This window comes from Dermacentor silvarum, chromosome 4 (genome assembly GCF_013339745.2).
Source record: "Dermacentor silvarum isolate Dsil-2018 chromosome 4, BIME_Dsil_1.4, whole genome shotgun sequence".
Taxonomy (NCBI): domain Eukaryota; kingdom Metazoa; phylum Arthropoda; class Arachnida; order Ixodida; family Ixodidae; genus Dermacentor; species Dermacentor silvarum.
The window spans coordinates 100,129,501-100,146,368 of record NC_051157.2 but is presented as its reverse complement, the minus strand read 5'-3'; the positions used below and the strand labels follow the sequence as shown (position 1 = coordinate 100,146,368).

The window sequence follows — 16,868 nt, the reverse complement described above, 5'->3', positions numbered from 1 at the left end:
AATTATAGTAGTTTTATTATCTGCACAAACTTGGGCATGCAGCAGCCCCAGCAACGGGCAGAACTGTTGTCAACGCCGTCAGCGTTTTGCCCGCGCTCGCACCGAACGCGTGCGGCGTTGGTTACTGTTGCCCGTGTCTCTGGGGCCGGCTCGGAGGTTTTTGACGAGATCAGAATGGGACACTCGTCGAGACGCCTAATTCTGCAGCCATTCAGGGAGACACGGCGCCGAACGCGCGTTTGTTCGCCGCCGTGCGTTCGCTTCCCGTGAAAGCGCCCGTCCCTCGCGTTCTTTCACTCGCACATACAGCGTCCGGAGTGCGGCGACGATTTCATCGCTGTTGACGTCATACGGAACCTCACGGCGACGGCGAGGGCGACGCCCACGGCAGAAATCCACTTTGGAGTGTCCATATAATTGCTACCGCAAAAAAAGCCGCCTACGTATTGGTGCTCTCATGGTCGTTTCGTTATGCTTCGCATAACACCGAGTCCTACAGGACGTGGGATCTGCCGACTTTTTGTTTCGCACTTTTAATATATCAGTCTGAGAAGATTTAACATAAAATGCATGCGCGGCCAGTGTTTTGTTTTATGACTTTTGTTTATGGGCTGTCATTCTCAAAATTCAGAGGAGCTGTATAAATTTGGACATGTAGCAGCACCAGCAACGCACAGAACTGTTGTCGACGCCAGTGGCGTTTTGCCCGCGTTCGCACTGAACGCGCGCGGCGTTGGTGACCTGTTTATGAAGAACGTGAAAAACTAGAGAGCCTACATGCAAGCACTGTTACAGCGCTTGCATTTAGCTTCCAACCTTTGCCGTACAGCCTATAGCGGTGTACCGTAGTGACCATAAGGCCTGGTCCCTGGGATCACTACTTAAATCAAAAACACCGGATCATATATATTTCTCATTCTTTAATAATACAAATAACCAATTATACCATAACATCTCAATAGTCATATTTGAAAATACATATTTCCCACCGTAGTACAGCTGCGCTGGTCTTCCATCTCCACCTCAGTGGAAGTGCTGCCATTTTTTTTTTTAGATGCGAAGCAGCATATGGTCGGGGCTATGTCACTCCCTCCATCCATCCATCCGCCGTGCGGCGACCACACCTCTACTGCGCATGCGCATCCTCCACCCCCTCCTCTCCTCTACTTGTCTCATCTCCTCTCCTCTCGGCATTCCTCCTCTCCTCCCCTCTCCGACGCTCCTCTCTGGATTGCGCAACGAATGGCAACACCTGTGGCTCCGTGCGCGATAGTGCGAAGCAGCTTAGGTTAGAGGCGCGACGATAGGCGCTGCACACTCCGCTGGGGGGCGCCACTGTAGCTCGCGGTATAATGACGCGCGCGCGCGCTCCGCTCCTCTCATTCTCCTCCCGCAACGCACGGTAAGTATAACGGTAGCTACGTACCTCAACCTAACGGAAACGACGAACTGAAAACTAATGGGAACTTCAGTCGACCCCATGGCTGCTTCGCATACTACTCAGGGTTCCCCTACGGGAAGATGGTGTAATTTTTTTCTTGCTTTATTAGTTCTTTATTGCTGAGTTACAAAGTTGTAAACATCATAGTTTAATGTTCTGAGAATTTTGGATTTTTGCCAGTTTTTGTTAAAGAATGGACAACGTAAATAAAAAATTCGCAACCAACAGCTACTAGATTTTATCTTTTTCTTTCAAATGAAACAAACCTCGTCGGTGGTTGCCAAGATAAACGATTTTATTGCGATAGCAATTATATGGACACTCAAAAGCAGATTTCTGCCGTCGGCGTCGCCGTCGCCGTGAGGTTCCGTATGACGTCATTTGGAGATGAAATCGTCTCCGCGCGCCGAACGCTGTATGTGCGGGTGAAAGTGCGCGAGCGGCGCGTCTTTCACGGGGAGTGAACGCACGGCGGAGAACAAACGCGCGTTCTGCGCCGTGCTCGCTTAAGGGCTGCAGAAATAGGCGTCTCTTTTCTCCTTTACAATCACCATATATGTAGAGCAAACGCGCCTTCTTCCGACGCGCGAGAGGCCGTGGTGGAGGGGGAGGGAAGGGAAGCGACGTTTAGCTACGGCACCAAGTGCCTATTTATATCAGAGGCTCCGGCAACAGTCACCAACGCCGCACGCATTTTGAGCGAACGCGGGCAAAACGCCGATGGCGTCGACAACAGTTCTGCGTGTTGCCGATGCTGCTGCATGTCCAAGTTTATACAGCAGATAAAGCTAATATCATTACTCCGTATAGCTCTCTACAAGTTTGCTATCGCAATTGATGCTTCGCCTTTCAGGTGAAACTGCGACAACTTTTTCCTTTCCCATGTATTTAGATAGGAGCCCCCAAGCTAAAGCTTCCTCGTAAGTAATGGTATGGTATGAGAAAACTTTATTACGGTCCCTCAGAACTTGCGTCAAAGCTTAGCGGTCCACTGCCACGTCGGTACAGAAAGGCCGAGCCTCTCTGCTGCGTCGCGAGCCCGCTGCCTGGCGTAAGTAAGCCCAAAACGAGCATTAAGCTTCCTACGGCGTGTTCACGACAGGCGTCATTAAAATCAACTGAAGCATGGGCTTCAAGTTAAGATGCATTTCTGAATACGGGGGTAAGAAGCGGATGCTGCAAACTCTAACAAATGAATGAATAGAAAGCCGATGCATGTTTGTAAAACATGGATGCCTGGCTCTCTGTTGCCCTTTTCTGTCTCACTTTATTAAGTGTATCGCACGCCTAGCCGACAAAAAAAAGTCAGGCCAGAGCACACTGTTATACGGACTTCTGTTGAAGGGTTCCTATGCTTACGCCGGCCCCATCCCGTCTACGTCATGGAGGCAGCCCCCCGGCCTTCAGCCAGTCTATAAAAAAAAAATTTATAGGTGGCATTGCATATGCCCGGGAGCGAGAAAAAGAAACTGAAAGCGAGAGAGAGTGCGTGCGTCGCGCGCTATGCTCGGGAGAGAGAAAGAGAAAATGAAACAGAGAGATACAGAGAAACAAATTGTAGCAGCACCAACGAGGCAACGCAAAGAGGTGCTGCCGACGCCATCCACGCTTCTCCGTTTCCCCGCATTAGCGGACAACGCTCGTGGTGTCCGTGATTGCAGCAGGCGCCGCTCGCGGCGGCGCCTGCTGTTTCAAGCTGCGCGCTACTCCGCATGCGCCGTGACGTCATCGTGGCGTGTCGTCTGCTGCGCGCCACCCGTACACTGTGCACAGCTTTCGCCCCACTTCCCGGACTACGTGTGCTCGGACTGCAAGTGTTTCGCGAGGCGTTCCCCGATGCCACGACCACGAGGAAATGCTTATACACTTCATATAACTTACTCACTTGGCATTATTTCGTATAACTTAGCATCACTTGTATTGACCCTTTTCGCGGCAATCCCTTGGGCTCTGCCATGTTTGATCACGTGGTGACGAGCCCATTGCTTGCCTCAACTGCCTCCGTTGCCTCCTTGTTTACAATGGAAGTGTATGACGCCGGCGCGGCTTAAAAAACCTCTGTTTTCGGAGATATCGTCGACGGTGACTAGGTGGACGACACGAAGCTTTGATCACAGCTTCAAAGAACATGCAAAGCGCTTTCGGAGCTGATTAAGCTATGTCCAAACGGCGCAAACAGCGTATACGGTGCTTGTTCTAAAGGCGGGGCTAAATATGTATTACAAGCTATCCAAGCTTTCCGATTATGATTTCAGTCAGCATTAGTGTGTTTTGCTCTTTGTTCTTTATTCGGCAAATATTTTGAAGCAGTGGCTTGTCAGTTTCTGACTCAGTGAAGTTTCTCGGTGCGGCCCCTATCTAATTATTTTCTGCCTGATCGCTCGCGCGGGTGCGCTCAGTTCCGATAGATTTGTTCTTGCTGCACACAAGGCTTGCAACGTAGCTGTTTTGTACATTGTAATACCTTGTACCAAATATATATTACAGCTAGTAACTCGCTTACTCTTGTGGACCGTCACGAAACATTCAGCTTCAACCATTCGTGTGCCATAGGTGTAGTCCGTCATTTATTGTGCGTATACAGTGCGCATATATTCAAGTGTGCGCCCATTCATTTATTCTTGATACGTCGGCGATAGAGTGGACATACGTTTTCCTGCCATTTAGGACAGATGTGTATATATAACGTGCGCAAACCTTACTATGACAGGAAGCGGCGCTACTCCCTTTGTCATTGTTTAACGAGTGGTACTCACTCTTTCCGACATTCTGGGGGTGAAGCCCTTTCTTTGAAGGTTAGCGATACAAGGCTGGCGGATGAGCGAATTCCTGTATTCTCGAGAAAACCCGTTCATCACGAAGTGCCGGTAACACGTTCGGACGGTTGCAGCAGCGGTCCGCGAACTTGGCCGCACAGATTCATTCTATTCCTTAACATGCCAGTCACTATTTTTGCAGCCAACTACTGCACACGTCTTCAATCAACATGATTAAATCTACCATGATTGGAGCACAGTGTGTGAGCAAAAACTCAGTTGCATTTCCGACAGCTGATCGCACAGAAGCAAGGTAAAAGCGGTAATGGTTTCGTATTCGTGCGCGGTCGCTGAGGAGAGGTATGGCGAGCCGCCGTGAGCGCCATCTCGTTTCTCTAAAACAAGCTGCTCCGCGAAAAGGGTCAATAGCCAGGACCAGCTAGGAACCGATCAGCTCCGCTTTAGCCTTGCGCCACTAGCGGAAGCTACCCTTAAGTTTTTCGCGTTCTTATCATACCAGTCGGTAATAAGAACCGACTTGGAAAGCCATCATGGGTAGTGGGAGGACGGCATTTAAACTGCGCGGGTGTGGGAATCAGTGCTGGTGTCGGCATGCGGGGCAGAAAAGCGCGAGTGTGCGCGTGATTGGTGCGCGGGTCCCGCGAGATCGGCTCGAGCGACGGGGCCGACAAGCTGAACGCAGCGGGGCATGCAGCACGGTGTTCTCTCGCTGAAGACTGTGGGCCGAGCGGCGGGCCTCTTCCCGAAGTCACCGGGCCTGACCCTACTGAACCGTGCATCGCCCTGGCTTACAGCGATGTCCCGGGAGGCTCAGCTACCTGGCGGATCCTGCCGTGGTCGGGCTTCGCCCAGGCTTCTGTCGCTGCCGAGACAGACAGCACCACGGCGTTCATCGCCGTTCGTCGCCTGCCGAGGCTCCACCTGGCAGCTTAATTTTAAGGTCAGTCTCTCGGAAGACACCTACGTGCAGGACTCGCTCGACCTGCTCATGCACTCGGGGATACAATTCGGCAAGCACAACAACGAAGGCATCGACCCGTACGAATTCGCCCAGCTCATCAAGACGTCGGAGATGGTCCTGTCCAACGAGACCACGTGGCTCGCCTTTCACAGCTGCTACGACTTCGCTTACATGCTGAAGCTGCTGACGGCTGACAACCTGCCTGCGTGCCAAGTCGACTTCTTCGAGCTCCTGCAGATATCCTTCCCGGCCATCCACGATCTCAAGTGCCTCATGAAGGACTGCAGAAACCTGAGAGGAGGTCTGCAAGGACTGGCCGAGCAGCTGCAGGTTGAAGGAGTCGGGCCACAACACCAGGCCGGCAGCGACAGCTTGCTGAAGGGCATGGCGTTCCTCAAGATGTGAGAAGTGTACTTCCATGGCTACATCGACCAATATAAGTACTGCGGCCACATGTTCGGCCTGACCAAGCCGATAATCATGCACCCTCATTCCGGCGAAGAGACGGAGAACGTGCCCATGGCGTTTGCGGTGGGTTCCAGCGTCGCTCAGCAAGATTGCTGCGTCGGCGTAGCCGCATCCGCTTTCCAACACTGGTCCAGGCGTCGGCCAGCCCACTTGTATCTTGGCGTCTCGTTGGACTGTGCCCCCGCCCTTTACCTTGACCGGTATTGGGTTCTGAGGAAGTATTGTGTAAATTTTATTTACGAAGGTGATTCGACAATGTGTGTGTGTACTAGTTGTCACCACCGATCACCAGCGACCAGGACAATAAATATGTTCGTACGTTTGTTAAACATTGTGTCACCTCTGTTTCATACGCTAAACAGCTGCGCTGGTTATCCACCTTCACAGAGTTGAATGGCTCATAATTTTGTATATTGTATTTCACGTGATCTTTGCTATGCATGACAATGCGCTTCAAAACTACCACAGCCAACGCCGAAGGGGATTAGAACACATCAGTTGTATTAGTTTAAGGCGACGTGCTGAATAACCAGCTGCTATCCGTAAATATAAACCTACCGAAGCAACACTGCAATGTATGCGGAAATTGGCACTGGCGCTGGTTCAGATTGTTGGTGGCTTTACAGCACTATGTATTTTAAAAATGTTCTTACTTTTTGTGCGGTTATGACTTCAAGAAGGCACTGGTGTTTGGCACTGGCGTGTTTGTAAGTTTTCAGGATAGTGGAAAGGTAAGTTCCATGGCCACCATTATATCTGCCGATTTAAGTAGTCGTATGAACGAAATGATAGGTCATGACACGACATGTGTGTCATGTAGGTCATAAAAGAGCCGCTTAAAATGACAATGACCCCGAGGAAAAACATTAACACTCAAAAACCACTGAAATGAGTTCTGATGGGATTACTAAGTGAAGGAAACAATCTGATGTGATTAATAAGTGAAGGAAACACTAAAGGATGATGGTAGAAGTCATATTCGATTATGAGGATGACTCAGCAAAAATTACAACGACTAATCAAAAACAGGCACATGGAAGAAGAAGAAGAAGAAGCAGAAGAAGAGCATAGCTTCAGTAAAAGTGTACGAGCCATGTGCTGAGGATATCATCATCATCATCAAAAGCTTCGATGCTCATCAAATGATTTCGCAGCGACACCAGCCAAGCACCACCCGGAATCATACACCATCGGATTCAGCTCGTCACCGGGAACCCGAAGATACCAAATTCTTAGGTGGGTGGCAGTTTTACGAGATTTTACGGCCGAAAACTACCTCGCGCCTGCTGCCTGCTATTCCCGCCATTGCTCCGAGCTGCCTCGAGCCGCCTCACGAGACCCAGGTACTCGGCGCTCGCGCCCAAGAGGCAATAATCGTCAACGATGGATAATGAGCAGTATGGGGAAGTCACCCGACGGGAGGACGACGGAGACAACGGATGGAAAGAAGTTAGATACAGAAAACGTGCAAAGGAGGGCAGGCAGCATATCCGTGCTAGCCCTAGCCTACCCGACCGCCAAGAAGGCATGGCGCACAACTTAAATCCAAGATAAACAGGGCCAGCAGAATGCCAAGACTGCCTACAGGAGACTACGAGATAGTCATCAGGCCAAGAGGAGGACTGCAAATATCCCAGCTAAGCTTAACAGAGCTAGACAAAGCTGTGTACGAAGCAGCCGAGATCCGTTATGAAGAACGAGATATGGACACGATCTGCCCGAATAACTTCCAGAACATCTTGGTCGTCAGCACCCCAAATCAAGAGCATGCAGACAAATACCAAGGGATCAAGCACATCAAGGCCAATGACAAGGTGTATGAGGTGAGAGCTTACGAGACGGCACCGGAAATAACCGCTAAAGGAGTAATCAGAGATGTCCCCTTGGAAGAAACACCGCGAGATATCACCGCGGCAGTTGTCACACCCAGAAATCCTACGGCGATCGCAGCTAAACGTCTCGGAAACACCACGACGGTCATAGTCCTTTTCGACGGCTACAAAGTTCCGTCATACGTCCTATACAGAGGAATCCTCACGCTATGTTCTCTATGCAGAAAGCAAATAGACTTTTGCAGACAGTGCAACAGACTTGGACACAGGAGCGACGTGTGCCCGAGGCCAAACGACAAACTATGTATGGGATGTGGAACGCCCAACCCAACCACAAGTGTCAGCCAAGATGTCAGCTATGCGGCATGAATCATCCCACGGCCGACAAAGCCTGTCAGGCCAAATTCAAAAAACCCTACATCGTCAAGCAACGCCAATGGCTCCAACAAATGCAGCAGCAACAGCAGGAAGAGCATCTCCCCACCACCGGGCCGACCGATCGTGGGAGATCCAGGTCCAGGAGGAGGGCAACGCCTGGGTCCAGATCCCGATCTGAGTCCCGCACGACGGGAAGAGGACGCACCCCTCAGTCTACCGGACCGAACCTGAGATGAGGCCGGACTCCGTCCCGCTCCAGATCCCGGTCCAGACCAAGGGGCGGCCATGGCCATCGACGCGATCCGCCACTCGCGGTGAGCTGGTCAGACGCGGTTAAAGGGACGCGCCCCGGGTCTTCGGGGGAGACTGCACATAATCTCAATGAAATTGCCGAGATCAAAAAAGAAAACGCTCAGCTTAGAGAATTAATATCGCAACTCACTAGAGAAATTCAAAGCCTTAAAAGCTGTACTGAAAGAACTGCCAGTCAAACACGTTCCGCGGGCCTGGAGAGACCCGAGGAAATCCCAGATAATCGAATGGAAGAGGGCAGCACCCCTCCGCCACTGAAAAGAAAATCTCAGGCGCCTAGTGACAAAACCGCTACGCAAAATTCAAACCTGAATCAAACATTGTCCGAAATACAGAAGGCAGTTAAAGAACATGCTGAGGCAACCAACAACATTTCGCTTGCAATCTGCATGATCATGAATAGACTAGATAAACTCGAGGCTAACGTAGCCAGTCTCAACCCTAGGGCACCTCCGGCGCCTCCAGCCAACACCCTGGTGATCAGCACCGTGGGCAATTCACAATTACCGCAGGGCACCACAACAGCAACTGTCCCAACTAATGTCATGAGACCTGCCTCCTTCCATCCCCCTCCCTCCTCAATACCCAAATCAAACTAGAGGCGTACAGGAAAAAAGACTTAATACCGAAACCAAAATAGGGAAGTACAGAAAAAAAGTTGTCGCAGTTTCACCTGAAAGGCGAAGCATCAATTGCGATAGCAAATTTGAAGAGAGCTATACGGAGTAATGATAGCAGCTTTATCAGCTGTATAAACTTGGACATGCAGCAGCACCGGCAACACGCAGAACTGTTGTCGACGCCGTCGGCGTTTTGCCCGCGTTCGCTCAAAATGCATGCGGCGTTGGTGACTGTTGCCGGAGCCTCTGTTATAAGTAGGCACTTGGTGCCGCAGCTAAACGTCGCCTCCCTTCCCTCCCCCCCCCCCCCCCCCCACGGCCTTTCGTGCGTCGGAAGAAGGCACGTTTGCTCTACATATATGGTGATTGTAGACGAGGAAAGAGACGCCTACTTCTGCAGCCCTTAAGGGAGCAAAGCACAGAACGCGCGTTTGTTCTCCGCCGTGCGTTCACTCCCTGTGAAAGCGCGCGTCCCTCGCGCCCTTTCACTCGCACATACAGCGTTCGGCGCGCGGCGACGATTTCATCTCCATTGACGTCATACGGTACCTCACGGCGACGGCGACGGCGACGACGACGGCGACGCCGACGGCAGAAATCTGCTTTTGAGTGTCCATATAATTGCTATCGCAATAAAAAGAGTTAATTATCTGGCAGTGGAATTGTAGGAGCTATGAGGGGAAGAGAGCAGTACTGCAACAACGCTTTAGGAACAAAACCAAACCAGATATTCTAATTCTGCAGGAAACGCACGGTTTAGCTAAGCTATCGGGATATAAGGCGATCGGCCACACGACCGGGGATAATAGAACACTAACCACCCTGGTAAGGAAGGGATTCGTAGCAATGCGCCACGACACCCAGATCACAGAAATCGAGCACATACTCGGAGAACTTCCCCCTAGAACAAAAAAACTTCCAAGTACGTTTATCCTAAATTTGTATAGCAATCATGCGCACATACGACAACGCTTCCTTTCTCTCTTTAAGAAGGCAGTAGTAATAGCGGGACCCAAACCCCTCGTCATTGCAGGAGACTTTAATGCCCCACACAGCGCATGGGGATACGGATACACACGAGCCAAAGGCAAAATGCTATGGCAGGATATTCAAGAAACCGATTTAACTCTCATCACCGACCCCGACTCCCCCACGCGTATAGGGACTGGTCTCGCGAGGGACACAACTCCAGATTTAACATTAGTTCGCAACGCGGGGACCGCCAAATGGAAAAACACATTTGAAGATTTGGGGAGCGATCATCGTATAGTAGAAACCAAAATTGAAGAGGCGGTAGACGCAGAACTCAATAGACGACCGGTTAGATGGACAGACTGGGATAAGTTTCGAAAAGTCATAGATGCCAAAAAACAAGCTTCCATCAAGAATATTGCGCAATGGGTCAAAGACGTTATACAAGACGTCAACGAGGCTACGCAAACGATCACATCAGATCCCCCCCCCCCCCATAGAAAAGATTGATAGCCGTCTCGCGCACATGTGTGAAGCCAAACAATCACTACAGAACAGATGGCGGGGGCAGAGGCACAATAGGAGCTTGCGCAAGCATATAGCCAAGCTCAACAAGCAGATTGAAGAACATTGTCAGCAGCTAAGCAAACAACAATGGAACGAAGTTTGCAATGCTCTGGATGGGCAAATGCACGCAGGCCAGACATGGCGCATGCTCAAACACCTGCTCGACCAAGATAACACCAAATCGGAACATACTCAAACCTTGCGTAAGCTGATGCACCAGTATAAAGGCAGCGAGGAGGACTTTATCGCCGAGGCTAGCAACATATATATCCCCATAAACCCCATCATAGAGCACGGGCAATATACCGGAGACACAAACGAGCTCCTGGACGAGGAGTTGACTGTAGCTGAAATTAGGGCAGCGCTACAGAAGCTAAACACCAAATCCGCACCAGGACCGGACGGGATCACCAACAGAACTCTGCGGGACCTAGACGATCAAGCAATAGAGAACATCACGCAATATATAAACGAATGTTGGGCCGCAGGCGTCATCCCAGCACAATGGAAAGATGCTAAAGTAATCCTTATCCCCAAGCCCGCAAAACAACCCGATCTGTCGAACTTACGCCCCATTTCACTCACGTCCTGCGCTGGAAAGCTGATGGAACATGCTTTCTTCAATAGAATCAATAACTATCTTGAGGAGAAGGAAATTTACCCAGACTCCATGCTGGGGTTCCGCTCCCAGCTATCCACACAGGATGCCATGCTGCAAATTAAACAGCAGATCCTAGACAATAAAACAAGATCAACTAGGGCGATACTAGGATTAGACCTCAAGAAAGCCTTCGACAAAGCAGCGCATGCAGCTATATTAAATCAGATAAGCCAATTAAGCTTAGGATCGAGAGCATATAATTATGTCAAGGACTTCCTAACGGACAGAACGGCATCCCTTGTAGTGGGAGAACTCAGATATGAGGAGAGACACATGGGTAGCGCTGGCACCCCGCAGCGTTCAGTCATATCGCCCATGCTGTTCAATCTAATAATGATAGGACTCCGCAACGGCTCAACTCTGTACATGGAATACATCACTCCTCATATGCAGATGATATCACCATCTGGGTGTCTGAAGGTAGCGACGGAGAGATAGAGCAGAGACTACAGGAGGCCGTCGACACGATCGAGGAGTATCTCGAAGGTACTGGCCTCGAGTGCTCGCCGGATAAACCCGAACTCCTCCTCTATCGACCCACACTCAAAGGCAGACCACCCAAGGGCTACAACCGGAACCGAGCCTACGAAGAAATCCAAATTCGCACCAAAAACGGCAGGACTATCCCCATAGTGGAACAGATCAGAATCCTAGGACTCATCGTCGAATCCAAGGGCACTAACGGAGAAACCGTCAAGAGGCTAGTAACTAAAGTCACCAAAGCAATAAGGCTAATCAACGGAGTCACACACACCAAGGAATGAAAGAAGCTAACGTCGTCAGACTTATATATTCCTTCGCCATAACTCACATTATATACGTGGCAGCATACCTCAATTGGTATTCAGCCGAAAAAGCTAAGATCAACGCACTCATACGAAAGGCGTACGAGCAAGCTCTAGGCCTTCCAGATAGCACCAGCACCGAGCCACTACTTCAACTGGGTGTACACAACACGTTAGAGGAGCTGATAGAGGCTCAACAGATTGCTCCGTTGGAGATACTAGCCGGTTCGCGCACGGGCAGGAATATCCTCAGCAAATTAGAGATAACCTATCACCATCAACAAGGATGTAAAGTGTCGGTTCCCAAGATAATCAGGCAAAAGATCCAGGTCCCCAGTTCTGCCTAAAAATATGCACCCCGAACTTGATCAGGGAAGGAGGGAAAGCAGAGCTAAAGCTATACTCAAGGCATACGCTAGAGACAAGGAGGCGTTGTTTGTGTACGCAGCGGAGTACCCGAGTCACGAATCCTACGTTGCAGTAGTAATAAACTCCGACCACGAGTACATAAGCGCATGCTCGATACACTCTAATAACAGTGAAATTGCAGAAGAAGTAGCTATCGCTCAGGCCTTAATTTCCCCCAAATGTAGATACGTCATCAGCGACTCGCAGTCAGCCATCAGAAACTATGCGCGAGGAAGAATATCGCCCGAGGCCGCTAACATACTCCACGGGAAAGCACAGTTCATATCATCAGAGGAATTCGAAGACAGATACATAATTTGATTGCCAGCCCACACCTCCTGTGAGTCCCTAGCTCCCAACCTCAACGAGGAAGCCCACCGCGTCGTGCGAGGTCTCATTTACCGCGCTCGCGAAGAAGCTTCCCCCGAAGGAACGGGAGGCGAGACCTGGAAGGAGAAGGACAGAATGTTCAGATTCTGCGACGTCACCCGCTTCTACCAAAAGTCGAGGTGCATATTCCCACCTCCTAGCACCAAATTAGACAGATCTCAGGCGGTTGACTGGAGGCGACTTCAAACTAGACCCTTCCCCAACCCGGTGCACCTACATCTCATCTACCCCGAACTATACCCAGATGACTTGCGCAAATTCTGTAGGACAGAACACGCCACCCTAGAACACATTCTTTGGGAGTGCGCACATGTTCAGGATGAATATGCAGTCTCCCCAGAACAGCTTGGGGCGCGGTTGAAAGCCGCGCTGATCAGCTCAGATCTGCAAGATCAACTATGGGCCATCCAGCGAGCTCGAGAGGCGGCCGGGAGACAGGGTCTCTCTACCGCCCCTGGCGCGGCCTAGGCCCAGGCCTCAATCCGCTGGTCTAAATAAAGTTGTTTCACTCACTCACTCAAAATCAAAAAATTAAACACTCAAAAACAAGTGAAATGGGTTCTTACATTGATACTAAGTCAAGGAAACATTAAACGGTGATAGTAGAAGTAAGAGTCATGACCAGGATGGAGCAAAAATGACAGTGACTCAGCCAAAAGAGATTAACACTCAAAAACCACTGCATTAGGTTCGGACGTGGGTACATAGTGAAGGAAACAGTAAAGGATGGTGGTTAGAAGTCATAGTCATGATAATGACTCATCAAAAATGACAATGACTCAGAGAAAAAATATGAACACTCAAAAACCAATGAAATGGGTTCGGATGTGGTACTAAGTGAAGGAAAAGGCTAAAGGTCATTGGTTGAAGTCATAGTCATGAGCATGGCTAAAGCTTTCACCTTAAGGTATCCTGGGCATTGCTAAAGCGACTGCTGAGAACTCATGACGTGAATCTCATGACATGCGTGTCATGTAGGTCATGAAAAAAAATCGCAGCATATCCACGAAGTGAATGATGATGAGTGGGCGAAGCACCGGGTGATCATTCGGGTAAACCACAGCTACGGACGAGAGATAAAGAGAGCGCGCGTCGGGAACGAGAGAGAAAGAGAGCGCGCGTCGGGAACGAACGCCCTTGTGCAATGCAGCGCCCCTAGCTATGGACGAGAAAGAAAGAGAGCGCGCGTCGGGAACGAGAGAAAGAGAACGCGCGTCGGGAACGAGCGCCCTTGTGCAATGCAGCGCCCCTAGCTATGGACGAGAAAGAAAGAGAGCGCGCGTCGGGAACGAGAGAAAGAGAACGCGCGTCGGGAACGAGCGCCCTTGTGCACCGCAGCGCCCCTAGCTATGGACGAGAAAGAAAGAGAGCGCGCGTCGGGAACGAGAGAAGAGAACGCGCGTCGGGAACGAGCAGCCCTTGTGCACCGCAGCGCCCCTAGCTATGGACGAGAAAGAAGAGAGCGCGCGTCGGGAACGAGAGAAAGAGAACGCGCGTCGGGAACGAGCGCCCTTGTGCACCGCAGCGCCCCTAGCTATGGACGAGAAAGAAAGAGAGCGCGCGTCGGGAACGAGAGAAAGAAAACGCGCGTCGGGAACGAGCGCCCTTGTGCACCGCAGCGCCCCTAGCTATGGACGAGAAAGAAAGAGAGCGCGCGTCGGGAACGAGAGAAAGAGAACGCGCGTCGGGAACGAGCGCCCTTGTGCACCGCAGCGCCCCTAGCTATGGACGAGAAAGAAAGAGAGCGCGCGTCGGGAACGAGAGAAAGAGAACGCGCGTCGGGAACGAGCGCCCTTGTGCACCGCAGCGCCCTAGCTATGGACGAGAAAGAAAGAGAGCGCGCGTCGGGAACGAGAGAAAGAGAACGCGCGTCGGGAACGAGCGCCCTTGTGCACCGCAGCGCCCCTAGCTATGGACGAGAAAGAAAGAGAGCGCGCGTCGGGAACGAGAGAAAGAGAACGCGCGTCGGGAACGAGCGCCCTTGTGCACCGCAGCGCCCCTAGCTATGGACGAGAAAGAAAGAGAGCGCGCGTCGGGAACGAGAGAAAGAGAACGCGCGTCGGGAACGAGCGCCCTTGTGCACCGCAGCGCCCCTAGCTATGGACGAGAAAGAAAGAGAGCGCGCGTCGGGAACGAGAGAAAGAGAACGCGCGTCGGGAACGAGCGCCCTTGTGCACCGCAGCGCCCCTAGCTATGGACGAGAAAGAAAGAGAGCGCGCGTCGGGAACGAGAGAAAGAGAACGCGCGTCGGGAACGAGCGCCCTTGTGCACCGCAGCGCCCCTAGCTATGGACGAGAAAGAAAGAGAGCGCGCGTCGGGAACGAGAGAAAGAGAACGCGCGTCGGGAACGAGCGCCCTTGTGCAGCGCCGCATCGCCCTAGCTATGGACGAGAAAGAAAGAGAGCGCGCGTCGGGAACGAGAGAAAGAGAACGCGCGTCGGGAACGAGCGCCCTTGTGCACCGCAGCGCCCCTAGCTATGGACGAGAAAGAAAGAGAGCGCGCGTCGGGAACGAGAGAAAGAGAACGCGCGTCGGGAACGAGCGCCCTTGTGCACCGCAGCGCCCCTAGCTATGGACGAGAAAGAAAGAGAGCGCGCGTCGGGAACGAGAGAAAGAGAACGCGCGTCGGGAACGAGCGCCCTTGTGCACCGCAGCGCCCCTAGCTATGGACGAGAAAGAAAGAGAGCGCGCGTCGGGAACGAGAGAAAGAGAACGCGCGTGGGGAACGAGCGCCCTTGTGCACCGCAGCGCCCCTAGCTATGGACGAGAAAGAAAGAGAGCGCACGTCGGGAACGAGAGAAGAGAACGCGCGTCGGGAACGAGCGCCCTTGTGCACCGCAGCGCCCCTAGCTATGGACGAGAAAGAAAGAGAGCGCGCGTCGGGAACGAGAGAAAGAGAACGCGCGTCGGGAACGAGCGCCCTTGTGCACCGCAGCGCCCCTAGCTATGGACGAGAAAGAAAGAGAGCGCGCGTCGGGAACGAGAGAAAGAGAACGCGCGTCGGGAACGAGCGCCCTTGTGCACCGCAGCGCCCCTAGCTATGGACGAGAAAGAAAGAGAGCGCACGTCGGGAACGAGAGAAAGAGAACGCGCGTCGGGAACGAGCGCCCTTGTGCACCGCAGCGCCCCTAGCTATGGACGAGAAAGAAAGAGAGCGCGCGTCGGGAACGAGAGAAAGAGAACGCGCGTCGGGAACGAGCGCCCTTGTGCACCGCAGCGCACCTAGCTACGGACGAGAGAGAAAGAGAGCGCGCGTCGGGAACGAGAGAAAGAGAACGCGCGTTGGGAACGAACGCCCTTGTGCACTGCAGCGCACCTAGCTACGGACGAGAGAGAAAAACGCCGGAAGCGTTCTCCGGAAGCCGAAAGCTGGCTTCCAGAAGCGGAACCGGAAGTGGAAACGGAAGCGGAACCAGAAGTGGAACCGGAAGCGGAAGCGGAACCGGAAGCGGAAGTCGGCTTCCGGTTATACTATACATATATATATATATATATATATATATGCGTATACATACATACATAGCGGTCTCCATGCCAACCAGAGCTGCGGACTTACGCCATCTAGTGAACACTTCATATAACTACAGGTGGCTACATACGGAGGAAGGACAGACCCACGTCCTAAGGAGCTTCGCCCCTAAACACTTCTCGCAGTTTCACCCGAAAGGCGAAGCATCAATTGCAATAGCAAATTAGTAGAGAGCTATACGGAGTAAGTATAGTAGTTTTATTTTCTGTACAAACTTGGACATGCAGCAGCACCAGCAACGGCAGAACTGTTGTCGACGCAGTCAGCGTTTTGCCCGCGCTCGCACCGAACGCGTGCGGCGTTGGTGATTGTTGCCGGTGTCTCTGGGGGCGGCTCAGAGGTTTTCGACGAGATCAGAATGGGACACTCGTCGAGACGCTTAATTCTGCAGCCCTTCAGGGAGACACGGCGCAGAACGCGCGTTTGTTCTCCGCCGTGCGTACGCTTCCCGTGAAAGCGTGCGTCCCTCGCGTTCCTTCACTCGCACATACAGCGTCCGGAGCGCGGCAACAATTTCATCGCCGTTGACGTTATGCGGAACCTCACGGCTACGGCGACGGTGACGCCCACGGCAGAAATCCGCCTTGGAGCGTCCATATAATTGCTATCGCAATAAAATCCGCCTACGTCTTGGTGCTCTCATGGTCGTTTCGTTATGCTTCGCATAATACCGATTCCTACAGGGCGTGGGATCTGCCGGCTTTTTGTTTCGCACTTTTAATATTTCAGTCTGAGAAGATTTAACATAAAAGGCATGCGCAGCCGTG

The 16,868-nt window shown here is 51.9% G+C and overlaps 1 protein-coding gene across 1 annotated transcript; it reads left to right on the top strand.

Annotated features, from left to right (window-relative positions):
- The first annotated feature begins 4,906 nt into the window (after positions 1–4,906).
- On the top strand, positions 4,907–5,938 carry LOC125944992 (CCR4-NOT transcription complex subunit 7-like). The gene has a single exon (XM_049666504.1). The coding sequence runs from the start codon at positions 4,907–4,909 to the stop codon at positions 5,582–5,584; it is 678 nt and encodes a 225-aa protein (XP_049522461.1). The 3' UTR covers positions 5,585–5,938.
- Positions 5,939–16,868: the final 10,930 nt, after the last annotated feature.

Coding starts and splice junctions, on each gene's coding strand:
- LOC125944992 (XM_049666504.1), top strand. CDS start 4,907: ATGCAGCACGGTGTTCTCTCGCTGAAGACTGTGGGCCGAGCGGCGGGC.